Source organism: Dromaius novaehollandiae, chromosome 8 (assembly GCF_036370855.1).
Source record: "Dromaius novaehollandiae isolate bDroNov1 chromosome 8, bDroNov1.hap1, whole genome shotgun sequence".
NCBI lineage: Eukaryota > Metazoa > Chordata > Aves > Casuariiformes > Dromaiidae > Dromaius > Dromaius novaehollandiae.
Genome location: NC_088105.1, coordinates 11,376,194 through 11,404,143, shown reverse-complemented (window position 1 = coordinate 11,404,143; position 27,950 = coordinate 11,376,194). Strand labels below are relative to the sequence as shown.

Below are 27,950 nucleotides of genomic sequence, written 5' to 3'. Positions count from 1 at the left end.
CGCCACGGGGCAGCCCCTCCCGGGGGGGGGGCGGTGCCGGTGTCGCCGCCGCGCCGCCCCCCCCCCGCGCCCCGGCGAGGCGGGGCGGGGGCGGAACGGGCAGGCGCGGCACCTCGGCGCGGCGGCGGCGGTTGGCGGGGGAGCGCTCGCGGGGCCGGACCGCTTCCTGCCGCTGAGGAGAGCGGGCCGGCGGGGGCTGGGCACGGCACGGCGCGGCTCGGGGCGCTGCGGACCCCGCTGCCGTGAGTGAGGGCCGGGGCCGGGGCGGCCGTTGCGGCGCGGAGGGGGGCCGGCGGCGGTGGCGGCGGCGTCCCGCTCGGTCCCTGCGCCCCGGGGCAGGGGGCTGCGGCTCGGCCCCGCCGCGGCTCTGCGGGTTGCCGGGGGGAGCAGCAGCGCCCACCCGGCCCGGCCTGCGGGCGCCCCGAGCCGCGGGGGGTGGGGGGGGGGGCGGGCTGTGTCGCTGTGTCGCTGCCCCGCTGGAAACACCCAGCCGGGCTTGCCGGAGCGAAGCTGCCTCTGCGCGGCTTCTAACGGCGCCTTCACGGGGATGAAGTCGGACGCGCTCGCCGGTGTTGGGAGCAGCGCAGCCCGCGTCCTTGGGGCGGCCGCGCGCCCGTGCGCAGGCCGCCGCGGGCAGCAGCCGCGCCGTGGGGCGGCCCCGGGCCCGGCGGCCCGGCAGCGGCGGCCCGGGTTGGGGTTGCGGCGGGATGCGCAGTGCTAAGCTGAAGGAACAGGCGCCTACTTTTCTGCGAGTAGAGAGGAGAGAAAAAAGAGAAAGGGGGGGGGGGGGAAAGCCAAACCAAATTGCAGCACTGAAAGACAGCGAGTCTGAGCGTATTCTTGATAAGCAGCAGACTGCGCAATTTATGTTTGCTCGATAACGTATGTGAAGAGCCTTTCGTTATAATATAAGGTTGCTTGTTCATGTAGCCGTATGTGGTTATGGCTGTTTTTGTGATTTAATTTAAATTGTGCCAAAAATACCGTGTTATTTTTGGGCACGAGGCTCCAATCTGACAGTTTCAATCCTCTGGAGAGGATTTTATTCTTATTTCAGTTAAGTTCTCCTATGTTAAATGCTGTTTGTCTTTTTTTAAAAGCTATTCAGTCTTATTCTGTCATTGCCTTTCCTATAGTCTTGCTGTTTTCCTGGTGCTGATTTCATTTTTGGATAGGAAGATGTTTGTGGATACCAATATGGGAACAGATTATCCTTTTAGTCTTTTAATACATGATAAGAGGTTACACTTACTGCTTTAAATAATGATTTAATTAAATTTATTCCTAATTGAATAGTCCTTAAAATGAAATCAAGATGACAGATGCCCCTGTGAAAAAGGGTTAATCTATGTTAGGAGTTAGTATTTGAACATGGAAGGACTCTTCAGCTTGCAACTGTTACTGCTCTCAAAAAATAAGTATTTTGACTGGAATTAGTGAGCACAGGGAGCATCATTAATCTCTGCAGATGTAGCACCATTGTTAGCATCATGCTAACCTCTGGGGTACAGAGTTATCTTCAATTTCCAGACATAAGGTGGATTTTATATCAAATACTGTCCCTACAGTGTAGCTGCTGAGCAGTGCTGTGCTGTTTGTCAGGTACCAGCCTGCCCTAAATTTCTGGTAAATATATGAGGGGGAGAGATCTCCTGGCACTGATCAAGGAGTGAGAGAGAGAGCGCACCCTGTTACTTTAGACATATGTTATTTTTTTCCTTTGGTAAAATAACTAGAGATTCAGGGAGGTAGGCAGTTCACTGAATTTATGATGTGTGTTCTGTTTGCCTAAAGAGTCATTATGTAGCTGTGGCAAAATTACTTTTAATGATGATTATATTTTCTTCTGCTTTATATTCTCTGCAGTCTAGACATTGTTAATTTAGACTGTGAATTTTACAGCTGGATAAGAGCTTGAAGGCGTATTATTACATGGATGTGGTCAGTTATGCTGTCCTCCTAGAGTCATATTGAAGGGAGAAAGGAAGGTGCTCTCGCTGTAGAATACCCCACTTTTTATTTCTTTTTTTTCTTGTCTTAGATCAGGTCTTGAAGCGTAGGGTGAAGGTTTCTCTTCACGGTGCATGGACGGAAAGCCAATGCGCAGGTAAGACATGAAAATACAAAAATTTTTTTCTTACCTGAGTGTGATAAATCATACCACTTTGTTTCATAAGTACTTAGATGATAATTTATTTAGTTTATTAGGATCTCTCTAGGAAAACTAGAATATAAAGCATTTATCATTATTCCTTAGTTCTGTGTATTTAGTTTTCAGTACTTACAAGACCAGATGTCTTTAAATGAATATGCTGTTAGGGAAATAGAGTACTGAAGATAAGTTGTCACAATTCTGTGGTTTGTTCTTTTTTTTTTCTTCTCCCTCTGGTTCACTATCATATTTAAAATTCAATTTTTAATCAATTATATGTTCTGAGTCTGTGAAATAAACTGCCTAGGAATAAATTTAAACTTGATTTCTGAGTATTTTAGGGTATTTTTACCCTAACAGAGTTTTGCTCCTGTGATGGGATGGTGTCTCAGGTGAAGAAGGGACTTCCTCTTCTAATTATAGATGTCAGCTGCTTCAATTCTAATGAGCTGAGGATGTGGCTGAAGTTTAATTCAGGGGAATTCTTGCTCTTGTTATGTCAGAAACTTTCTGTTCTATAGAGGGGGGAAAAAAAAAAGATTGTTACAGTAAATAGTGACAAGCTGGCAAACAGGATTATCGGCTAGTTTTAGTTGCTTTTCACTATCAATTGCCAATCCCATGGCAAAACTTAACAGGAAACATATTTTTGCATCTTAAAACAGTGAATGGAAGCAAAGTTTCCTGAAAGTTTTGCACCACCAGATGAAGTAAGGAGAATTTGTGCAGATCACCTAGTTTGTCCATACTCTTCAGGATGTTAAAAAGTGGGGAAACTATTAAAAGCATACAGCATGCAGTTTGCTTTATTAAAAGCAAACATTAATGCAAGAGAAGACAAGGAATTTTACCATATGTGAATATGTAGAGAGATTCTAGCTACAGCATTTGCAGAAATGATTAGCTTGAGTTCTGTATTGTAGCAGGAGACAGGGAATAAATAGTCAGTTAAACTCTTGTAGAATGAAGAATGTACTATGTTGTTATATTAAACGAACCCTTCAAGCACAACAGAAAAGACTGTTTGTGCCGTTGCTTCAGTTAAGCTAATGAATAAACCGTGGGACATGACACGGGCATCGCTGGTGCTATGTATTGTTCAATATTTTGCCGAGATAAGGAGCGTGTTTTAGACAATGAGGAACTGCATGAGACTTTTTACAATGAGTTCCTTTTTCTCCAAGACAGATTAAGTAGCAGATGAGATCTCTTCAGTCCCAGTCTTTTACAGCTGAGACTGTTTAAGTCTTCTTAACCAATGTAAGACCACATTTTTGCAGGTTCTTCTGTTGTACTCCATTTATCAAAATGTTTCCCAAAGTGACATCAAATTGATGATTACCTTGGTTTGCGTTCTCGTTTTCTCTCTTTTATTTTTGTGTTCCCAATGGAAAGACTGAAGTTCTAAATTATTACGTTTTTATGTCTGCCTGCTGTTTTCTGCATGTGACATTGAGGCAGAGGATGAACGTGTTGAAGTTTATAGTTTGTAGGTCTTTTGTGGGTTTGTTCAGTGGCTTCAGACTTGCTGTCCCAGAGGTTCTGTCTGCTACTCAGACTGGGGTAGTTTTGGTGCTGGACAATAGCGCTGGGCTGAAGAAACGGAGGTTGTCTGTTGTGGTTCTGACCCTGGAGTTTCAGGCAATTTTCTTAATTTTTAAAATTTGTATCATGGATGCAGACCAGATCTTTCAGTATCATTTTGTTTTCCCTCCCTCTATGGTAAACCAGTGTAGAATATGGATTAACAGGTTTGGTATGCTTACAGGAACTTTATTTTTTTGGGCTAGCCCTTCAGCTGAGCTTTGTGCCGAGGTGTGTTGTAGTGTTGGAGTCTAGCCTGACAGATACAGATCTATAGTGGGCTGTGGATCTTCAGATCTTCAATATACTTGTGTGTTGTTAAAATTCCCATTTGTTATTCTGCTGCTTATTTTAGCAAAAAAAATAAGTTTTCTGACTGGATTTCAGGCTCTCAGATCTTCCTGTGAAGCCCAGCTAAGCAGCTGGGAGAGTGCTTTCTTGTATCCTTTTACTCAGGCCTCTGCAGTCACGTAACACTGTGTGTGAGAGCCCTGTCATATGTCCAAAGATAAGCAGGCTCAGTCTTATTCAGTACTGTATTAGTAAATATGGTCAGTTGATGTACAGTACTTGGAAGATGGGAAGTGCAGTTTGAACAAAAAGGGAATTGCAGCTGTTCCTATTGAGATTACAGTAGAGAAAATGCAATGAAGTTCAAACAGGATTTAGAAATGAAGTGATAGTTGGGGCAGGCTGTTCTTTCTCGCTGTCAGGGAGCAGCGAGAGCAGGCTGCCTTGCAGAAGAAGGTGACCTGGGAGCCAAAAGTGACAGCAAGGCAGGCAGGGATCTCATCAACAAAGTGTGCAGTCCCACAGTACCCAAGCAAGGAGAGCAGAGCAGATCAGATGGCAGTAATGAGGGTCAGCCAAGAGTCCCATGACTGTTGGCAAGTCTGTAGTGACAAGGCAGGGCTGAGGTCAAGTCAGCAGGTCAGGATCGGAGGGGTATGTGGCTGGGCACCAGCATGCTTATAACATAATTCTGGTGAGGATATGGGCTTGAGCATAAACACAGCTCCCAAGCAAAGTGGGGAGGACCCTATGTTTCTCCCAGCTCTTTCTCTCCCACCACTTTTCCCAGCAGTCTGGTCCCCTGTTACAGCGGCACCGTGTCAGAGCTGACCTTGCACATGGACAGCCAAACCCCGCTGATGGGGAGAGACTGCAGAGCCCAGTGGTACTCTTGGGCCCTCACGCTCGCTCAGGAAGCTAACTAGCTGCATGTACATAGCTCTTCCCGAGATGAACTGCAGAAGTTTTAGGATGTTTGTTGGAAGACTGCAGCAATGACTTCATCTTTTTGCATATGTACATTGTCATTCTTGGTGAAATTGAGAGTTCTCTGGATTTGGTCAGTGAAAAATCAAACTAAATGTAAATAGGAACATATTATTAATATATAGGATTAAATAGGATCCTTACAGTTCTCACTTTCAGTAATGTAAAATGATATTGCAGTTAGGTTTATCTGCTTGCTTGCCTGATTCAGCCACATTGAGAAGGTACGTCTAAACCTTGCTGTTTAGGTAAGAAAAGAAATATGTGGTATTTTTTACTAAAGATTAGAACTTTAGCTAACTAATTTCTAGAGTTTTGGTTGCCACAATTGAGCATTTCCACTTAATGGGCAATGTTTTGTACCTTAATTGGTAGTGTTTTGGTGGTCGCTTTTGTTGCTTGAGGCATCACCTTTGGCTGAGTTTTAGCATTCTGTGATGAGTTTAGGAAATGCTTTCTTGGCGTATGCATGAAATTCCAAGCTAGGCATTGACAGAAATCACTAGCAATTTGATTCATTATGTTCGTTTGCTACTAAAATCCATTGCTACTGGAATCCACTAGAGCAATGTATGATTTTGTTTTCGGCCTGTGACTTGTTCTTATCACAAGCCTTGGGTCAGCCTAATGTTTTCTGCTAAACTATGTTGAAGCTTATTTGTAGTCTCACACTAAAACATACATAAACCAAATTTTTTTTTAAAAAAAGAATGCTGGCGTCTCTGACCTCAAAGTTAAGGAACTATAACACAGTATCAGGGAGCATTTTTCTTAGATATCTAGTCTTAGATTTTTTTTTCTAACTTTTTAAGAAGCTTCTCTGTGCTGTAAGGATGGATGTCTTATAAATGCCTGTGTTAATGAATAAAGTTCTAGGAACTGGCATAGCTGAATAAAATGGAGGCAGAGCAGCCTATCTATTTAGCTGACTTAGTGTTGCAGGCTGCCTGTGTTCCCGTTTGTACTTTTCAGCAGTGTGCTACAAAAACTGATCCTTTGTCAGCTCTTTCTTAATCCCATTGTATCTGCAGATCTCCCCAGCCCTGCATTTTGATGGAAGCTAATCCCAGAATATCTGCATAGCTGAGTGCGAATCTTTTATCCTCGCATACACATTTCCTCTCTGATCCTCAACTCTTTTTAATCACCCTGAGTATTCAGGAGCAGCTCTTAGCTTTGTGGGGGGGGGGGAAGGCAGCTAGCCTAGCATGTGAGAATCAAGTGCTGCCTTCTGTCTTTCACACCTCTAAGCTACTGAGTCATCGTTTCATTCTCTATGCATATATATGCATAATGCACACACAATGCAGTTAAATTATTATCCTTGTGGAGATGCATGCCATCAGACAGTGTCCTTTTAATTCGCACTTCTGTGCCTGTGTATAGCAGCAACCCACAGTGCTGAACATCAGCATCTGGTTTGATCTAGTATGGAAATTCCCAAGCCCATTGATCGCTAGCTTCTGCATTATCCAGAGATAAGTTATGGGTGAATCAGGAGTGCTAATTTGATTATTACTTTTTTCCCATCCATTTAATTTTCTTTAATCATTAACCAGCACTTTCTTTTCTTGAGGAAGGATACTTTTTTTTTTTTTTTTTTGGTTTATGCATGTTTTAGTGTGAGAGTACAAGTAAGCTTTTACATAGTTTAACAGAAAACATTAGGTGCCAATGTAGGCACTCAGATGAATGATGATGGGAACAATGCAGGAATGCCTACGGTTCTTACTAATGAGACTCCTTTTCAGTTAGTTAATTTAAAGATGTGTTCAATGGACTCTAATTTGGGGAGAAAATCCTGGTTTTTTTCCTAGCCAGGAAAGGACTAGGATTTCTACTGCCCAAATCTAGCCAAGTAATCATGTGTCCTAAAGACAGTCTACCACTTAGCTCTCAATGTCAACCAAGGCTTCTGGATGGTGGGTTTGGCAAGGTACACCATATTACTTGTTGGAGGAATGGTCTTAACCTAATCTGTTCTGTAGGCAGAATCCATGGCACTCCAAAGAGCTCTTGAGCTGCTTTAGGGCTGTTTTTAGGGAGTCTTTTATGTTTGAGGAAAGCCTAGCATGTCTTTAGGGATCCTGCTTTCCAAGAATAGGTCCTGTAGTGGAAATAGGCCCTCTTTTGTAAGCTGTAATTGCATGAAATGTTTTTTTGCTTGAAGGATGCCTGTGCCCTACTTAGAAGATGCTTTGACAGAGAGCCTGGTCAAGACAGAATTATAGTAGCATGCGTCTTACTCATGGTTAATTTTTTCTTAGGGGTTTGATACAGATTTTATTGTGCTTTGGGGTTTTAAAGCTGTTTGGCTTGCTTAGCAAGAACTGGACTTTGTACAAGGGGATTTTATCACCACGTTTTGAGTCCCTTTCCCCATCTCTTGGTAGAGGGATTAAATTACGCTCTGGCCTAAGTTGCTAAAGAATAGGAAAGTAAACCAGTTAGGCAGGTAAATTAATCTTTAGCCAAGATTTCTTGGGCTTTTGTAGGGGTACCATTGAACTTAGTTTGCATGCACCACTGTGAGGAGAGTTTACCCATGTTGTTTGTGGGGAATTTAGCATATCTTTGAAAATGATTGTCAAGCCTAACAAGGTGGATTTGGGTTGTGAAGGAAAAGTGGGCATAGGAGAGGAGCATGAGAGGCAGTAGAACAACAGAAGGATTTGTCGGGGTGTCAGAAAGGGCGAAGAGTGAAGGATATAAAAAGGATAGAGTAGGGATAAAAAACAAGGTATTTTAGGTAGAGAGGCTAAACAGGAGCAAGCAGCAAAACCCAGAGGGGAGACCCAGCTGGATCTGTGTAGCCAAGATATGAGGAAAAGGTAATGGTCTGAAACATCTGAATTTGATAATCAAGGACAGGGTGTGGGGGGAATAGGAAAACAGACTAAGATGCAAGTGAATAATTTGAACTGCTGCAAAGAGACCAGTTTCCCTGTGGTTAGAAGGTGCATTTGACATAGTGATGAGAGGAAAGACTGTGAGTTATTTTTTAATTCTTTCCTTCAAGCATGCTGCAAAATGTATTGAGCAATGGCAAAGTGAAGTTGGATTTCTTTTTAACTCTTAATATGGGCAAAGCGAGGTAGTGACAGATCGCAAATACCAGTGTATCAAAAAAGTTGGAAATGGATAAGATGTATTGGGCCTTTCAGTGCGTCTCCAGGGGCCAGTGCTTTCACTGGATAATTCATAACCATCAATATTCTGATAGTTTGTTTTGTGTACTTTAATTGCCCTAAATGATGGTTTTCCTTTGGAGTGGGAAGAGGCAAGAGTTCCCTGTTTTTTCATTATTTTCATAGTAATTGAAATCTCACCGGTGCTGATGCATCTTTTTAATAATTGTGCATGTGATATGTGCCAAAACTTCAAATATACTCCAACCATCCAAAATGGCATCTCAATTAACTGTGTGCTGATAGCTACAAACTCAGTCTGATTGCTGAAAGTAGAACTAGGTTTAATTCTTTTTATTTAGTATGGAGCTCAGTCATAACGTGACAGTGAAGCCTGGGATGTAGGCAGATGTCTTTGCAAAGTGAGATCTGAGCTGTGGCATCTTGGTTCATCCCTGCATTGTTGGGGTGATGAATGCTGTATTGCTGGAGAAGGACTTGGAGCAATATTGCGTTCCCTCTCGTTCTCTCATGTTAGTAAGCACATAGAGTGCGAAGCGTGATCTCTCATCATTATGTTAGTGTGGTGCTGCTGTGCAGAGGAGGATTTGCATTTAAGCTGTGGCAGGGCTGCTGCCCGCTCAGGAGCGTGAGGGACTAAAGGAAAGGTACCTGAAACCTTAAAGGAGGACAGCAAATAGCTGCAACATTGCACATGGAGCTGGGAGTGCAGTACTTTTTCCCTACTCTGTGTTGGAAACTTAGTTTACGTATCCCCAAATGGCTCCTGGTTTCTAAAGTTATCTTGACTTTATTTTCTTCCTTTTGTGGTAGGCTGACAGTTGGAAATACTTTGACTGTTTTGACTTTTTCCTGGTTGGTCTAGTAATCCTGATTGCCTTCTGCGGTTCTTAGGTCTGTCATTCTTGGGAAATATTAAACTTCTTTTGAAACATGTTGGGGAAGGTGGGTTGTGCCAGAAGTGTCCATAACTCAAAATAACTGAAGAGGTAATGATTAAACGGATGATCTGTGAACCTGAAAGATATTTGTGGTAGGCTGCAGGGCACTTTAAGTTACCGAAGTCTGCATGGCAGTTGGCTGTGTTCAGGTATCACTGTGATAAGTGGCCCTATCAAAAAGGTAGGTGGAAGAACAGAGAAGTGTGGTTAAAGCATATAACTGGAATTCTTTACAGTGGAAATCCATCTCCGGCTCTGTCAAAGAAAACTCATGACACTGGGCAAGTCAGTTCATCATCTCTGCTTTGAGTCACTATCTATGAAATGAGGATAATGTTTCTCTACCTCATAAGGCTATAATGAGGTTCAGTTAATAAATATGTATGTGTACTTGGAATGTTACAGCAGTGTGTCATAGAAAGCTTATAAAAATAGATATAAATATAAGCCTCTTTCAAACTGGCATTTGTTTATTTCTAAGGACACTTTGGTTTGAGACGGATTCCTTTTTCATGTGATCATGTGTGTTTATTTCCACATCCCAGCTTGGACTGGGGTCACTGCTGTCTCTGTGTTCACAACTAGGACAAGCTATAGAGCTGTGGCTGACATTTAGTGATAAGTGAGTTGATGATGGTCCTGTCTCATGGCTTGCTCCTTTGCAGGTGTACTAGTACTCGACCAGGAGAGACCGGAATGGACGTGACGAGCCGTTGCACACTTGGAGATCCTAACAAACTGCCAGAAGGGGTGCCACAGCCTGCTCGCATGCCCTACATCTCTGACAAGCACCCTCGACAAACTTTGGAAGTCATCAATCTTCTGCGGAAGCACCGGGAGTTGTGCGATGTGGTGCTAGTAGTTGGCGCTAAGAAGATCTACGCCCACAGGGTGATTCTGTCAGCCTGCAGTCCTTACTTCCGAGCCATGTTCACCGGGGAGCTCGCAGAGAGTCGGCAGACAGAAGTAGTGATCAGAGACATTGACGAAAGGGCCATGGAACTGCTGATTGACTTTGCGTACACCTCTCAGATCACCGTAGAAGAGGGAAATGTCCAGACCTTACTGCCAGCTGCTTGTCTTCTCCAGCTGGCTGAGATCCAGGAGGCCTGCTGTGAGTTCCTTAAAAGACAGTTGGACCCTTCCAATTGCCTGGGCATCCGAGCTTTTGCTGACACTCACTCGTGCCGAGAACTGCTGAGGATTGCTGACAAGTTCACACAACATAACTTTCAGGAGGTAAGACGCTGGTGTACTGGAATCATGGTGAAAAACTTGTTGTGAATGTGCCCTGTGAGAGCCTTGGCCAACTCTGTGTTTCTTTCCGAATCCTGCCTTTCCCTCTGCTATGTATCCTAATATTGATGGGTGCTAACCGTTAGTTGGGGAAGAGAGAGAAGAGTTGCTTGAAGGACTGTGTTGCACTGGTATCTTGTACGTGATCTGTAACGTTTCTTCTGTTCTGCTGTGAATGCTATTTGGAAGGCAGGGCCACAGGCCCTGGTGTTTGGTGTCTGGTACTGTGTGTGGCATGGTTGCACAATGGTGTGACATTCTCCTCTTCAGAATTCTGTGTGACTGGAGGGGAGAGGAGTATTAAAGTATTATAAATTAAAAAAAAAATGGTGTTGCGTTTAGGGATTGGATTGGAAATGTGGGTGTATGGAGGAGAATACAGCAGCTTCAGTGGAGTCTTCAACTACCTTCGCTGAAACAGAACCAAGCTTTTGCAATTATTATTCAGCAGAAATTGTTTGAAAGTAATTCAAGTGTGTAGTTTCATAGCTCACCCAAGTCTCTTTCACTTTCTCAGTTCTTCCTTGAAGATTTTTTTTGGGGAAAAAAATCACCAGCTACAAATTCAGGGAAGAATCAGCCTAATAGTGTGAGATTCTGTGAACAATACTCAGATGATAAGAGGGATTTTTACTTACTTGTTGCACCAAGCCACGGAAAAGAGACCAACATCTTAAAATGGTGTCATTCCTGAGCACTGGTTGAAAGGGCAAGAACATATGTGTGTTTTGGAAACAGCCGCTTTCTAGAAGGAGCACTCTAAGCATGAAGGTCTGTTCCCTTGGTAGAGAGATTTGTCTCTTATCTTCCCTGGACTCTACACTTTTCTATCCCTTGGAACAGGTAGGCTGCTGCAGAGAAATCTCTTCTTTCTACCTGCTTACAGGTCCTTTCCAAAGGGAATAGCTCAGAATCAACTTCTGATGCTAGTTTAGTTCGCTCAAAGAAGTGGCAGCATGTAAGTGCTGTGATTGATTGCAGCTTGCACACTTTCTTTTTTTTCTTCTGGGAAACGGACTGGAATGGTATTAATTTCAGTGAGGTAGTACTTAATAAAATCATGAGCAGGAGCAAACGCAATTGAACTTGACTGTTGGATGCATTGAAGACGATACTTGATATCTAATTGTAGACACATGACATCAGCATACTCTTAAATTTGCAGTAAATATGGCTTTCCTAACCATAAAGACTGGAAAAATGACTTTGCTATTTAAGATGAGAGCTTGTTTTTTGTAGAACTTGGTGATTTCCCAAAAGCCCTACATTCAAGCCCGACATTTTAGCTGGCCGTTCTGTGTGCTCTCTGCTTGCTCTGCATTTCTTTTCTTCTGTAGCTTTTTTTGGGAGCAGGATGGTAACCAGATGGTCGTTTATTTTCAGTGCTCAGTGGTTTTAATGGTTAGAGCTATGTTCTTCTCATTATTACATGAGTAGGGCATACTTACAAGCCTCTACATAACTTTTTTTACTGCACAACAATTTTGTATTTAAATGTTTTAGCATTAATACATGCAGCTGGAATCTGACGCTGTTAAGAGCTGCTTGCTATGGGGTTCTTTTCTTTTGCAGTCCATCAAAGGCAGCTTCCTGTCTTCCTTATCCCTGTGAAAGCACATGCAGGCAAAAGTTTTGGACTCTAGAAAACACTCTTCCCCTCAGAAATAGTACAGATTATCATTTACTTAGCTAAATCATGGCCTCCAGAAAGCAATTGGTTGGATTAGAGCACTGCCGACTTGGCCCGTGCAGGTGGTATTTAGCTGTCCCCTTCAGTGTCACCAGAGTTTAGCTGCTCTTCACCCCCATGATGCCTACTTTCCCTTCCCCTCTTTCTCTGCAGACAGTGCAAATGGTGCAGCTGGTTGGGATGGCTGTCTTTGCTGCCACTGTGTTTTTCATCTGGAGAGCAGACTGGCGTCCCTTATGGAAGCCAGTGACTTGACTACTTAATCCTCCTCCATACGGAGGTTGAAAACTGATACAAAACGTTCCCTCCTCTGCAGAGGCTGTATGAGCATGCTTCCTCCAAGCTGGCCAAAAGGAAAAGGAACATGAGATGGGAATCTCCTGGATGGCAATGTAAAATATTAAGCGGTAGGCATCAGGCCAACCCATGCAGTTACTTTGAATGCAGTCTGAATTGCTTCGTGTCCTCTGCTGTGCTAACCTCCAGTTCTATTAATTTTTATGTGTATTGCTGCATTACATCATTAACTTCTTGGTAAAATGTTTCTCCAAGTTTTCCATTCCCCTCAATTTAATTTGTTGCCTAAAACCCCTAGTGAATCTGGTGCATGCAATGTGAAATGGTTCTGTTAACAACTCCGCTGTACAAAAACAGCCTTCGTATTTTTTTGTTCAATCTCTGTCATCTGTATGAAGGGGAAAAATATACACAGAGATGAGCAACTTGCACTTTGTTTCAACAGACAAAAATTTTAGCCCATATTGTATTCTCTGACATTTATTCTATCTGTATGTAAATGCAGTAATGAAGATAATACTGTAATTTTTTCTGATTTTGTTCAGTACGAAAGAGAAAATGCAGCCCATCTGATTTTTGTTTAGTGCTGTAAGCTTCTAGCAAGCAAGCAGTCAGACCATTAATATTAGTCAGATAATTTTTAGTGTCCTGATAATTAAGCCAAAAATAAGACTGAACTTTTTAAATAATTATTTATTTTACTGTATAAACTAACAAGCTGCATAGCAGCAATGACTGGGTTTGCAGGAGTGCCAGCAGTGTTTGGAATTCTGTGAAGTATGACAGTGTTTTGTGAGGGTGGAAGGAAGAGTTTGGATGACCGTCCCTAGCTCATAAATGTTATGTCCTGAGCCTCTATTTTCAGTCAGGCTGCATTTATAAACTGTCAAGGTAAGATTTAGACACAAGCTAGTCTATGTAAAAGAGAGGGAGACTATGCAAAAATGCTGACATGGGTCTTTGTGGCCAGCCCAGTTTTTGCTCTAAGGCCGAAGTGCGTGAGCTAACTCTGTTGTGACTCTTGCTGCTCCCTGAAAGCCCATAGGATCCCAGAGGAAAGTCTGGTAACCGACCTTGTGTTTCTTCTTAGCAATATTTGCTGTTGTCAGCAGCTTGGCTATTTTTGCATATTCATTCGGTGCTCTTGAATCAGTTCTTTAAGTAATTAAAAGAACCATGCAGCTGATTCCTGTTGAGATGATAGTATTAAAGAGAATGGATTTCTCTTTTGTTTATGCTGCCTGTCCTAAAATAGGTCGTAGAATTGTAATGTAGTTGCAAATTAAGGGAAAGGCCAATATTCGTTTTTTTTCTGTCACTGAGCCTGTCCAAGATCCCAGGCTACAGACTGGGAATGCTCGCGGGGAGGTTGAGTTGGCAATCAGCAGTCAAACCACTTCTGCAGCTCTCTTAGTTTCTTGCATCTTTCCCATCTGCCTGGTATGTGGGCATGAGACAGGGCTGTGTTTTAGCTCTGTAGCTGCTCAAAACAGTCTCCAGGCTGCAGACTGACTCACACGTGCTTTGTGGCCTGTCGTATGAGCGTAGGGTCCTCTAGTGGCAGCTCAGGCCTCCCGAGGAGCTTGGTCGCTATCTTGGGTACTGAAGGAATTAACATGTTTGCAGATTGTCGCTGGCTTGAATTTCACAAGAGATCAGTCCTTGGAGCCTTAGGAGGCTCTGATTCCCTCTTAAGTGCATTTGGACTCGCGCTTACTCTCTGTATATATTTAGAGCAAATGAGAGACAGGATCAAATGAGTCCATCTCCTTGTCCTGAAATATTTGCTGTTCTGCTACAAATCAGCATTCAGGAAGATTTTTTCCATGTTCTCTGCAATGCCTCTGGTAACTTGTTTCCGAGACTGTTATTTTTGTCTTCTGTTTTGGATTCATTGTGAATAAAGCCTCTCTATTCTGATACTGCTTTTCTGTCAAATATTTACCAGCTGCCTAATATTTTTATTTCTGCTTTATGTACTACACATGGCAAATGAGGAGGCTGGTTTTAAATAAGGGCTTTATTTTTCCTAAATTTTGAAACCTGATCAGTGCATTCTACAGCTTAACCCTTCAAAAGCAATCTACAGAACTCCTATATAAAACTCCCTTTCATTTGCATCACCATCTAAAGGTGTCCTTTGCTTTGTTGGGGACTGCATTTTGCTCTGTGCAGAGAACCCTTCACTCAGGTTGATGTCAGTAACAGTGAAAGGTATTTGGCACTTTGCTGGATCCATCCGTTGGGCTCTAACTCAGTGAACTGTCTCTCCTTTAGCTTTGCATTGAAGTGCAGGAGTGGCAAGTGGTTCTGGTGCTTTGACCACTGACTTTGTTTTTCTTTATTCCTTTCTGTTTAACCAGGTAATGGAGAGCGAGGAGTTCATGCTGCTTCCTGCCAATCAGCTCATAGACATTATATCCAGTGATGAGTTAAACGTTCGCAGTGAAGAGCAGGTTTTCAATGCAGTGATGGCCTGGGTGAAATACAGCATTCAGGAGAGAAGACCCCAGCTGCCACAGGTAATCTTGAGCATAGTACCATGTGAGCCTGCTTTATCCAGGGGAGGACTAAAGAGGGCTGAAATCATGGTGCCACAGCAGCGTCACGGTTCTGAATGCACGTGATGCCACAGTAATTCTTTCTGATTTCCATATGGGTTGGAAGGCTTGCATTCTCCCCTTCATCTCAGCTGAAAGTAGCAGTGGCCAGACGCTTCAGTAGGGGCTTTATTGATTTGTTTGCAGCTAGGGCTTGCCAAACAAGATCGTCCCAGCAGTCAATCCAGACAAACCTGCCTGGGTTGCTTAGTGTACTGTACAAAAAATGTAGTGGAATTGAGAAAAAGCTTGTCTTCATTGGAGGTATATTTTTAACCTCTGCTGGTTGATTTATGCCTCAGCTTTTATGATCTTATACTGGAGCTTGTCAGAATGCTTTTGTTGAAATATGATGTTTTGTCTAAAGCTAAAGCATTTCAGAAAGATGTATCCATTCTGACAAAGCTGTCAGCCAAAAAAGCTTCTGAAGTCTCAGGCTTTCTGATCAAAAGAGGTGAGAGACTGTCTGCCTCGGCTTTTCTGCTTTGGAAATAGATGTTAGGCACAACTTTATTTAATGGAAAGCTTTTGAAAATTGTTGAAAAGGAATTGTTTTCCTCAAGCTAGCTTATTAATACTCATAGAGCTCTTCCGTTTGTAGGCCCCTCTGTGTATAGCTGGTTACTTCTCTAAAGTCTAAGCCTTTGTGAGAGGGGTGGTGTTTGTTATCATTCATTTACTATACAATACTGCTTACATTTGAGAGGGCTGAACACCTCTTAATTTGTGATAAAACTTCTAACTAAGATAGTGTTTCAGCCAGATGTATTGGCATCTGCAGTTTTGTAAAGGTTTTGAATTGATAGCTTGTTTTCAGTGAATTGTCCCATTTAAAAGACTAATACTGTTGGCTATCTGAATTGACGTACTAGACAACTAGAATGGCAGTTTGGACATGTAAATGATCCTGCTGTTTGTTTGCCAGAAGAACTGCTGTTTATCAAAACTGGCTAGCCAATAACTAAATAGCCAATAATAATTTATTTCTGTTTGGCTTCTCCTTGTATCTGAGGGAGTATATGTTTTATCTACAGTGATTTTTTTTGTGTGTGTGTGTTGTAGGTCCTGCAGCATGTCCGTCTGCCACTGCTGAGTCCCAAATTTCTTGTGGGTACAGTGGGCTCTGATCCACTTATTAAGAGCGATGAAGAATGCCGGTAAATCTCCTCACTGATTTACAGAATGGGATTTCATTGTATGTGGGTGCCTTATTTGTATCTGTTCTCTAAAATTGTGTTGATTTGCCAATGGTAAATGGGTGTTACCTCACAATTTCCTCCTTGCCACTGGGAGGAAAGGAGATGCAAGGAAGTATGTTTTCTATTTGCATAATAATCAATAGTGTGCCTTAGAGGAAGGGTTTTTTTGTTGTTGTTCTTTTAAGTTTTCAGTGAAATAGCAAACTTTGAGTATACAGTTTGACTTTCAGTAAAATATCCTTCAGTGGGTTTTTTTCCATTTCACCTTTTTTGTTTCTGCAGTCATGGCTGTTAAGCACACCTCACTACTTGCATGGCATTCATGATCTTGTCATGGTTTAAAAATAATATTTCTGTATCTGAAACATCTTGCCTTTGATAAATGAAACAGCACTCTGGGACTGGAGTCTGCTATTTCCTACAATGCTGGTGCAGGAAAGCTGTAATTTCCTTCTCTTATGGTGTGAGTCTCGCCTTTCTGGTTCTGTGCAGTTCTGTTATCGCCAAAGCGCTCAATTTCTGTTGTGCTTACTGTAAAATTGTTCAGTGGGTAGACTCGGCTGTTCTCTTTCGGAATGAGTTCACGTTGGAGGAATTCCACGTTTGTAGAGGGAAGGAGGACTCTTTTCTTTTTTGTTTTATTCAAGGATTTGGAATATTAGGATTAGTCCAGGTGACAAGTCATGAATGGATGGACAGTATGAGCTGGCCAGAGCTGATGGAGAAAATATTCATCAGAAGGGTACTATCTCCATCTGTTGGTCATATGTGTGTATTATGTATTTGTGTGCTTTTCAATTCCTCTTTTGTTCCTAGGTAAAACCATTGACTATTAAGTTTTAGCGTGAGGCAGACTGTTTTTTTCTTTTCTGCATTGTAAGCCTGACAAATCTCTCATCACAGTTTTTTATCTATCTTTATTGCTAGTAATATCTAATATTAACGTTAATCAAATATTGATACTGGTCTACCACTGTAAACAACTGATGAATACTTGGGTGACAGTGTATGTTTTAACGAGAGCTATTCATGCACTTATGTAGTTTGTGAATAACTGAAGTGCATGACTAGTGCTGGCTGCTCTTACCATCAGTTTTGATTTGTACCTTCTCCTGAGACCATTATTTTGTGAATGTTTGGAATTAATATTTTCCTGTGTTGCACAGGGACCTAGTGGATGAAGCTAAAAATTATCTGCTGTTGCCCCAAGAGCGGCCACTGATGCAAGGACCAAGAACTAGACCACGTAAACCCATCCGCTGTGGAGAAGTGCTCTTTGCAGGTGTGTGTAGCTCTTGCTGGCTTAGGTCAGGAGATTTAAGTCTATGGGTTTTCTGGTTATAGTGCTCCTGTAAGATCAGACTTTGACTTCTTTTTTCTGAAGTGACATGTGCATTAATATTTGGTGATTTGAGTTAACTTGCACTTTCTTATTTGCATGATCTCTTTGGTGCAGTGAGTGCCACAGTACTTTTTATAGACTAGAACTTCCAAACTTACGTTAGTCCTTTTGAAAATCTTACTCTGTCTCCTAATGGTGTTCTTCAGGATGAGTGACTCTGAGAGCTGGACCTCCCAGGTTAAGGCTGATGAAATCTAGAGGAATTATTTAGAATAGGTGCACACACAGTACGTGAACGTGATGCATTATCATGACACTGTTTCTTGTGTTTGGTTCCTGCAGTGGGGGGCTGGTGCAGCGGGGATGCAATTTCCAGTGTGGAGCGCTATGATCCTCAAACCAATGAGTGGCGGATGGTGGCTTCCATGAGCAAAAGACGCTGTGGTGTTGGAGTCAGTGTTCTGGATGACCTCCTCTATGCTGTGGGAGGCCATGATGGTTCCTCTTATCTTAATAGTGTAGAAAGGTAGGTCTCTGTAGGGCTGATGCTCTGAGTGTTAACTCTGAGTATTTAAACTTGGTGTAACCTCTTAAAAATGGATACATTTTGCTAGCTGTGGTGATATTTTGCTGAAAACCTGAAATTTATATTAATGCTATCTGTGTTTCCTTCTGCCTTGCCTACCTCTTCAATATTGTATTGCTGTACTGCTAAATTAGGACTTCAGGCATAACAGCTTGTCTCGTGTTATCCTTGGCTTAATGAGCCAAGACGTAGTCTTTGGTATAAGGAAGGAATATCTAAGAGGTAGGTCTCGCTGTAAGTGATGGGAGAAGTGATGGCCTTGGTTAACCTTCTTTCAAAATTGCTGGCTTGTTCTTAGCATTGCTGAGGAAGGTGAGGTTATGGCATGTATTACTTAATCTCGAGGGAAAGCATTCAGGCGTTTTGTGGAATGGTGACTAGAGCGTTAAGGAACCTTATAAATACTTTTACAGAAGAAAGAAAATAGGTCAGATTTAGACCTCTGAAAGGCTTAAGTTGAACGAGCTTTGTTAAACTTCCTGGTTCTGGGAACTACATACTGACAGTCCCCATGTCTTTGAGCCCTGTGGGTCGAGCACTCCTAGTGCTCTAAACCTCTGTCCTCTAGCAAATCCAACAGCTATACAACATATCTCCTTCCTTCCCGAGCCTCCCATTCTTTCCACGTATCTTCTTACGTACTCCCAGCTTTCCAGATCAGGACCCCAGCCTTACATCCCTCGTGTCCTGCACTTTTTTTCTACCACACACCATACTTCCTAGTCTCAGGGTTTCCAAGCCAATCCAGTTCCCTCATCTTTGTCTAGAAGCGCAGGTCCTAGTGCTGTCCGAGTTCTTGTGTGGGCTGCAGAGAACATGCAGCAGAATAGCTCTCGACGCTGCTGTTTGCACAGAGGCAAGTTACCACATGTCAGCCAGGCCCTGGTAACCTGCTCTCTTGTGAACCTGTGGCTTTGATCTTCAGTTTGAATCATCTCAAACTGCAGTTTGAACATCCCTGGAATAACATGTATTGTATGCATTACATCACCTGAGGGCTTGCATCCAACTTCCTTATAAATAGCTGAGTTGCAGTTCAAGCTCAAGATAGGCAAATTCCACTGCCCCGGTAGTTCCCAAGCATGGGAGAGTCTGAAACTTCCCAAGACAAGCAACTTGTGCTGTTTGGTGTGTTTTCCTAGATATGATCCGAAGACCAATCAGTGGAGCAGTGACGTGGCCCCCACCAGCACCTGCAGGACCAGTGTTGGAGTTGCAGTTCTTGGGGGCTATCTCTATGCTGTGGGTGGCCAAGATGGTGTCTCCTGTCTCAACATTGTGGAAAGGTATTTAAAAAAAGAAATGATGGGGCACAGGGAGAAGAGGGTCTCTTAGGAAAATGCAGATGAGCTTTAGAGGGGGAGGTAAATGCTGTACAGATTTCATGGAGATTTTTGTTTGGAGACAAGGGCTGTCTGCCTACCCCTTTGTGAAGATGTCTGTGCCTTATTGAGTGTTGGTGTTTATTCTTTTGTCAGGTACGATCCAAAAGAAAACAAGTGGACTCGTGTGGCTTCCATGAGCACCAGGCGCCTGGGAGTGGCAGTGGCTGTGTTAGGAGGCTTCCTCTATGCAGTGGGAGGCTCTGATGGAACTTCTCCTCTCAATACTGGTAATCCTTTTGCTGTTCCTCACTGCAGTCATACTTGTCATGGTCTTGTGTTTTTCTGTCCATAGTGTCCCTGGATGGAAGTTAAATATTTTAGTGATCAGTTTGCTATGTGTTTCCTTCCTTTGAACATAATTTTGTTATACAGTAATTCACTCTCTAGGTTTCTAAGTCCTTATTACCTGGTTGTATATGTCTTTTTTTTTTTTCCCCCTTCTTCTTCTTTTCCCTCCTCTGAAAGAAGCTGCATCTGGCAGCGTGTCCTGAAGCTGTGTTCATTTGCTGAGCAGTTGCAAGTGCATCTTTATCCTGCAATAGCCTTTATTGCTATAGGAAGGGGGATGCCATAGGTCACACTACTGCAAGATGAAAATGCAGATCAGTTTGTAGCACTGGCCAGCTCATTTCTTGAGTGAAGATGCATTATGCTATTTGACTGTGTAGCATTCCAGGCATTGGAGACAGGAGAGAGAACAGCCAGCCTTTTATAGAAGGAGAGCATTAGAGTGGGTGATTACAAAGTGGTACATCGTATTTTTAGTGTGTGGGAATTGCAGTGTCTTACGGGTTGAGCAGTGCTTTGGATGCAAGTTCAAAAGTGCTAACTCCCACTCTCCACGAACCCTGTTGTCCAAAGATGTGTCATTTCCTCTGCAGTGGAACGCTACAATCCTCAGGAGAACCGCTGGCATACGATTGCACCCATGGGGACGAGGAGGAAGCACCTGGGCTGTGCAGTGTACCAAGACATGATCTATGCTGTGGGAGGCAGAGATGACACAACAGAACTCAGTAGTGCGGAGAGATACAACCCCCGAACAAACCAGTGGTCTCCCGTTGTGGCCATGACATCCCGCCGGAGTGGAGTGAGTTTGGCTTGATTTGCCTGCTTATGCTATGCCTAGCCACGTGGTGAGAGCACTGGGTGGACTGTCACCTTGTGAGATTTCTCTCTTGCTTCCTCCATACCTTCATCCCTCCTCTGTGAGGGAAATGTTGGGGGCGGGGGAGAGGAAGCAAAACCAGAGGATGAAATGGTGGCGGTGTCATACCATGGACAGTCAGCTGTTTAATATGTCAGAGGATGTATTAAGTATCCAGTAATCCAGTCATTTTTGAGAGTCTTTTTTTTTTTTTTTTTTTTTTTTTTAATGAATTGGTGCCTTGTGCTGAGTCAGCTACTTAGGCCTGAAACGGAGGAATTCTTTCATTTTTCACTTGGTGAAGTAGCCATACTTAGTGTGGGGAAGCTATTAGAGAACGGTATCAAAATTAGCGCCTCGGTCTTATCCTGTAATGCACTTTGGATGACTCAGAAGATGAACGTACCTGCTTGCACAGAAGAAAGAGTTCAGAAACTGGACAATTATTTGTTTAGATACAAACTTCTAGATAAGTCTTTTTCATCGCTTTGCGAGATGTGTGTGGGAACAGAGTTTCCAGGCCTTCACCTAGAATGTTGCCTCTCTTCACAGTATCATGGGGGTATGGGGAATGACAGCATGTCTTCATCAACTGCTAATCCTCCTGGTTTCTGCTGACATGTGAACAAAAGATTAACATAGTGTTTTAAGTAGTCATAGTGTTTGGGCAGATGAAAATGTTATGAATATTTATCATTGGATACTGGATTATATAGTAAAGAGTTGATTAATTCTGTCTGTTAGTATTTCAGTGTCTGAGGCAAGTATGAATCATAACTTGAGCAAGTACTGTTTTAGGGGCAGGGAACACATACTTATTTTCCTCCTCAAAGCATGTAGTACACAGTTCAACGTTGTCCTTTGTAGCTGGTGATCAGGTGTTGACTCTGTGAGCTTCTATATTTGCTTTTCGTAGAATTTGCTGAATAGATGCATCTTTTTCTGCAGGCCTCCTGAGTTCTCTTTAACTTCCTCAAAGCCAAAACAAAGACCGTTTTACATAGTGTACTTGCCTTATTTTCTGTGCTGTGTCAGGGTATTTTCACTGGAAGTGATCTTCCTAGACCACAGAACAACTTGAGATTTCAGTAGCTTTGTGCATCTGTAGAAAGACGTAATAGAAAGCAAGGCTGGAGGCCATGGTGCTCATAGATGGTTCAGGTTCCAGCCCAGGGGAGCAGGCCAGGGGTTTACATATGGGTCTCCTTCAGTTGAAGCCAATGTTCCAGGCTGTAGGTTGGTAGATATTATGGTGTGTGTGTGTCATATTTTGTCAAGAAATTCCATGCAGGGTGTAATAAGCCTTGACTGATAAAGGTTTAGGCTGTGATGTATCTGTATGTATTCAAGCAGTTCTAGTTCTTTTAGCTGGTAATAAAGGGAGCCCTCTGCTTTTTCTCTAAAAGATTCTCTATTTTGTTATCTGTATCTAACTTTTAATTTGTTATTATTTTAAATCCAGTGTTTGGATTATGTGGCATCCTGTGCCAGTATGTTCTAGTTAAATGCATTATAGGCTACTTTGTTTATTCTTTTTCTTTCCCCAAAACCCCTACTGCAGGCTGTGCCTTTCCCCAAACCTGGTTATTGAATACCTTTCTATTAATAGTTCCATTTTAACCCTTGTTTTCAGGCTATGTGGTAAAGCATCCCAGCTAAATAAGTACTATCTGTGTTGGTTGTTTTCCAGGTTGGCCTTGCGGTGGTGAATGGACAGCTAATGGCCGTGGGGGGTTTTGATGGCACAACATACTTGAAGACCATTGAGGTGTTTGATCCAGATGCTAACACATGGAGGTAACCTTAAGCTTGTGAAATAGTCAAATATCAGCTTTCAGCTGTAGCTGCTTCAATCCAGTTAGTGGCTGGAGCTGTTCCAGCTGAATTAGAAATGTGACATGTGACATCATGAGGAGCTTGGGTGCAGTAGCCAGCATAACAGTCATGCTGTGGCTTGTTGGCTTACTTGAAAGTGTGTGAAAGAGAATGATGTTTTGAAAAATTGGGAAGTGGGCAACTTTCTTCAGCTCTCCACACCTTGTTATTCCTGAAATGTAGTTCAGGACTGAGAAATAACTACATAAAAGGGATACTTGCTGTTCACAGCAACTCACTGAATACTGACCTTGTGTTAGGCTAGTATCTCTGAATCAGTGGTGCTTGGCTACAAAACCCTTCCCTGACAAGATAACTTTTTCATATAATCATAGATAGAAATCAGACACTGTAGTATCCCAGTACGCCATCTAGGTATGGCATCCCCACGTCCATGACTGTTGTTATAACAGTCAGTTGAGAAACACTTACCTGCAGATTTCTGCTTGAATTCTAGGCATCAACTCCATTTTAAGTAAAACAGGAATGGATTTTTCCATAGGCTTTTTTTTTTTTCCTCCATCTGAGGCTATCAACAGATTTAACTGACAGTTGGTAAATAAAGTCTCATTGCATCTCTTGCAGGTAAGAAAATGCTGTGTAGGTAAGTTACTGAGTCCCAGAGAAAATAAATGACTTGGCAAGTTTGCTGGGTAACAAGCAAAAGACAATACTAAAATATAATTTGTTTCTAAGTGCTGCTTTTGAACTTAAAAAATGGGCCACGCTGAAACAGATCTGCCCATTCTGTTTATTTTGGACTGAGTCTGCTCTTGCTTCCCAATAAATATAAGCTTGCCTTTGGCAGAAGGATCTCATGGTGATGGTGTAGAATTCAGCCTACTCATTTTTGGCTTTCAAGCTGAGGCTCTGATTTCCAAATCTTTTTGGAGGAGCTGAAATGGAACAGTTTGAGCCTATGGTGTTCTTCACCTTTATATCTGCAAAATAGCTATTAAAAGAATTTTATTTAATTTATAAACTGAGATGATATGAAATTGCTATTTGGAAAATATATATTGAACAGGAAGGTTATTTTTCCTATTTCTTTTTGAGGCACAACTGCACTGGAAAGCAATTGCCTGTATGTTTATTCACAGATCTAATTAGTGCAAAGTTTCGGGCTCCTATTTATATTCTTGCTTTTAGTAATCTGGCAGGTGTGGGGGTTAGAAAGAAATTAATGTCTGTCTTCCTTCCAGTTTAGTAATACTAGAAAATTAACCCTTTCCTGCTGAGAATCTGTCATAAACAGAACCTGCCCCTGTTTGCTGATTTGTGGACAATGGCTTTTGAAATGCATAGAAAATCAGCTGAATAGGGAGTAATATGTACTTCAGATTCCTTAGCTGAGTGGCTTCAGCTACTTGCACCAACTATAATGATAATAAGATGCTTAGAGTTAGGAGTTATTGCATGGGCTAGTTTTTGCAGAAGTTCAGGCAGCTGTTCAAGGTATTAGTTTGTGTTTTCCCCGCTGAATTCAGTATAGCTGATTAACATCATGGTCTTTCTTTTGTTTGCTGGACTTCTTGCTGTATGAAGGGTTTATTTTATTTGTGTAGCCCAACTGAGAAATGCTTGCAATGCAATTTGGGATTAACGAATTGCATTGGAAGGAGTTACTTGAAGAACTTGCCTCTCTTTTTTTTCTGCCAGCAGACTGTAGAGGCACAGAGAGGAATATACAGCTGAAATGAGTAGGATACAAGAGCCCACAGGGATCAGATTTCCATATGAAATGCAGGCACTGTTTCAGTAACATATCTTGGAGAAACAGATGGTGCTTGGGATGTGTTACATCTTGGTGAGATCAGCTGAATGTAGGGTATTAGAAATGTAAAAGAAATTAATTGAATTGGAAGTAGCAAACCTGTCCTTGCTCCTGTGTTACCCAAAGTGTAGCCCAGGGTAAGCTACAACCAACAAAGATCCTTTCTATCTTGCATGTAACCAGGCAGAAAGTAAGTGATTACTTAAGAAACAGAACTGAGCATCAAAACAAGAAGCAATTCCTATTTTTCTAGAGAAAGATATGAGCAAATACATTATATTTACCCTGGAAGTTTGTACAAAGACTGCTGCCCTGCTTTGTCATTGTGATCAACTTAACCGAAGGCTAACAGCGCTTACAAGGGCTGGTTCACTCTTTTCCCATAGTAGCTCCTGAAAGAGCTGAACCAGCGTGACCACTGGAGCCTTGTCTTTGCAGGTTGTACGGTGGGATGAACTATCGGCGGCTGGGAGGAGGCGTAGGTGTTATCAAAATGACACACTGCGAATCCCATATATGGTAAGCATCAGGATGGAGGGAAACCCCTTGGTTCTCATTCCTAGAAAAACTGAAGAGACTTCTTGACACTGGACCTCTTTGCAGCTCTAGTACGAATGATCTAGATCCAATGTAACTCTTTGCCAGTGACTCTTTCTATCAAGTTATAAAAGTGACTTCTGTGAGTGCGCCCAATGGAAGACCACATTGTCAGACTCCAGGGAACCACTGGACAAAAGTAGAAGTGTTGCTTATGTCCTTATTTTTTCTAAATAGTCTACATTTTTGAATAAACCAAACTGTAAAAGTCATAAGTGTAAACAATGCTGATGTAGGGACTACAAGCTATACTGGGAGTCTGGCAAGAGGAGGGTTTCCCTGATTTCCCTCCTACTGTGAGCAGTAGACATGGCAGGCGTGCAGTGGGCGAAAGAGGAAAGTGATACAGAAAACATTGCTTTTGCCTTATTTACAGAGAGCTTAAAAAAAGTACTTGACCTGCAAGGTGCCACCTTTGCACAGAAGCTTTTCTGTGCACAGAATATATTTATTTTTTCATTTGTATCATGTATTTTCTTTATATCGCTCACAATGATGATAATTCCAGCTTTTTATATGCATATATATGTGTGCATATATATATATATATTTTATATATGTATATGTGCATGTGTATGTGCGATTTGAGTTTTGACAAGCTGATGGTTAGGGCAGGGCTATGTCCTGCAAGATATTGTGGTTCCAACCCTTGTGGTATGTATTAGGATCTCTTAGAGTATGGGAGAACTATGAAGATGGGTGCCCTGCGTATCTTTCCAGTCTTGCTGGAGGCAAGGAGTAGAATTGGAACTCTCATCTATCGACTGAATCAGTGAAGTGCCCAAAAAGAGGGTGAGAGTGAAAAGGATTTTAAATGATGCCTTTTTACTGTACAGTGTATGGTACAAAAGTTCAGCATTTGTCTCTCCCCTCCCCTGTGTATGAACCTAGAAGCAACTAGTTACCGTTCACCTATAAAATCCTTTTCTCACACTGTCTGCTGGATATCAGTTCTTGTCTGAAGCTGGTATGCAGATACCATCTGTTAATTCTGACTAGCCTAGATAAATGCTCACTTCTCAGGTTCTTGCTATAATGGCAGACCCCCAGTCAGCTCCTGCTGAAAAATGCTCAGACCAGCATCATCTTAGCTGCCCTCCTGCCTCTTGTCTCTGTCTTTGGAATTCCTGTTGTAAAACACTTGACCATGATGAGATGGTGCCCACCCTTTTAATGATTTTTATGCACTTTGCCAGTGTTTGTTTTAGAGCAGGGAAAAGTATGAGGCTCATTAAAGGGACTCTGGAGGGGAGGGACTGTTTGCTGGCTCTGTAACTGTTAGGTTTCAGTGAGTGCAGAGGCACCTGGGCCTGGGGAGGAGGAAGGAGCAACTCTGCTCTAGACTCAAAGGTTCTGACATGTTTGCTTGTACTGAAACTTCCACCCAGTACAAAACAATGACCTATTGCACCTGATGTAATTTTGGACCTTACTAAATCTGATCTTTAAAGAGAAAGAGGACTAAATTCTTAAGATGTCAGCACTGCCTTCTTCATCTCAAGTTCTTTAACGTCATGGTTTGATTCATGTAACTTGGCATTTTAATGTGCTTGAATATAGTAAAAATTACACTACAGTAATAAATGGGTCATTCAAACTTTTTTAAAAGCCCCTCTTTTCCCCTGAAGGTTGGTATTCTTGTGTTTACATATGAAGATCATTTGCACCTTTACAAGGAAAAACAAGTATTCTGTAAACAAATGTTTACATGTATCATTTATGCTTTTTTCTAGCATGAGTAACTTGTATAAATAGTGCTATCTTAATAAATTTCTTCTATGCTGTTCTTTGTTTCTTTGTTTGAAAACAGCAGACAATGCTTTTATACAGTTTGCATAGGTACAGTGGATCACTGACATTTTCTTGATATCGGTGCTGCTTGAAACACTGCTCAAGCAAAATGGCTTAAAATGCTGCTGTTCCACATTACCCTCATACTTAGCTGGTTCTGAAGGATGTGCTGCTTTTTCTGGAAGAAAATACCTGTAATATCAGGCCAAATCTAGCTCTGTTAACCCCAGGTTGTAGATAAGCATGTAAAAAGAGAAGTAGCTCTTCATTCCAGCAGTGCCCTACAGGTAGGACATAGCAGATACTACACATACTTAACAAGCAGCAGCTTGGGAAAGTATCACTTGTGGAAGCTGAATAGGCCTGTATTTTATACAAGGATTCTGCTGTGGAGTTCTCACAGGTTTTATATTAGTCTCTTTGAACCTATTCCTTGCCTTAGGAACAGAGGCTTCAGTAGACTTGGTGTTTTAGAGATTGTACATGCAAACTCGTTGGAAGACTGGAGATTTGACTTTAGAATGAGAATGTTAATGAGACTTCAGGGTTAGTTTCATAATCAGCTAAGTACAGGTGGCAGGTATGTCAGACTTCCAGCTTCTGCTTACTCAGTCTTTTCTGAATTGAGATAGCAAACTGTCTGAAAGGAAACTGAAGCACCAGACTTAATAGTTTAAAATAAATGGCTGCTGGGCAGTCAAGACCTCCAGAAGATGTTTGTTTCCAACAGGGTAAGAGTCCTCAGTTTAGACTGCAGCCTTTATAAGCAAAAATAATGTACCCTCAACTACTAAACATAAAACTAAAAGCAAGCGCATGTTTTTTTTGGCTAATTCTTTATTTCACTGTATTACAGGTGGTCTTTATTGGCACTAGATGAGAAATTAGGCATGCAGTTATGTTCCTTCATGTTTGCATGGCTGGTTCCTCTCATATTGCAGGGGAGAGAAGAGGAATACATATAGCCAATTTTAGTGACAGCTGATTAAAAAGTCAGGTGGTTTGGTAAGGAAAAAACTTGCATCCTTGCTTAGAGGAAGGTCATAGCACAAGCTCAACTGATCAGACATTAGAGATGCTGTACAAGTGAAGCTATTACAAGTGAATTCCTTAGAAAACTAGACTTCCTAAGTTTTGCTCCTCACAATTATTTAATAGGTGATTGATCACTAGTTTAGTCAGGTAAGCTATAGCTTGCACATAAGCAAAATACAAGTGTATGTTTTAATTAGGCATAGATTTTTCTTTACTTTGCTCAAGACCAAAG

The 27,950-nt window shown here is 42.2% G+C and overlaps 1 protein-coding gene across 2 annotated transcripts; it reads left to right on the top strand.

The window, feature by feature from the left end:
- Positions 1-99: 99 nt before the first annotated feature.
- KLHL20 (kelch like family member 20) lies at positions 100-26,678 on the top strand. Of its 2 annotated transcripts, none has more exons than XM_064515658.1 (12): positions 100-242; positions 2,042-2,107; positions 9,770-10,343; positions 14,751-14,909; positions 16,050-16,144; positions 17,353-17,468; positions 17,871-18,054; positions 19,257-19,400; positions 19,593-19,726; positions 20,381-20,589; positions 22,337-22,443; positions 24,734-26,678. In XM_064515658.1, exons 2-12 carry the CDS (start codon positions 2,085-2,087, stop codon positions 24,816-24,818), a joined length of 1,830 nt encoding a protein of 609 aa, XP_064371728.1. In that variant the 5' UTR covers positions 100-242; positions 2,042-2,084; the 3' UTR covers positions 24,819-26,678. The 2 variants fall into 2 exon arrangements, with proteins under 2 accessions (XP_064371728.1, XP_064371729.1); XM_064515659.1 differs by having other exon boundaries at positions 108-242; positions 2,047-2,107.
- Positions 26,679-27,950: the final 1,272 nt, after the last annotated feature.

What these genes read in the sequence shown, in the direction of transcription:
- KLHL20 (XM_064515658.1), top strand. Translation starts at nt 2,085, where the DNA reads ATGGACGGAAAGCCAATGCGCAG. An exon ending in GAAGACCCCAGCTGCCACAG is followed by an intron (nt 14,910 to 16,049) that starts GTAATCTTGAGC and finishes TGTGTGTTGTAG; the next exon opens with GTCCTGCAGCATGTCCGTCT. An exon ending in CCAGATGCTAACACATGGAG is followed by an intron (nt 22,444 to 24,733) that starts GTAACCTTAAGC and finishes TTGTCTTTGCAG; the next exon opens with GTTGTACGGTGGGATGAACT.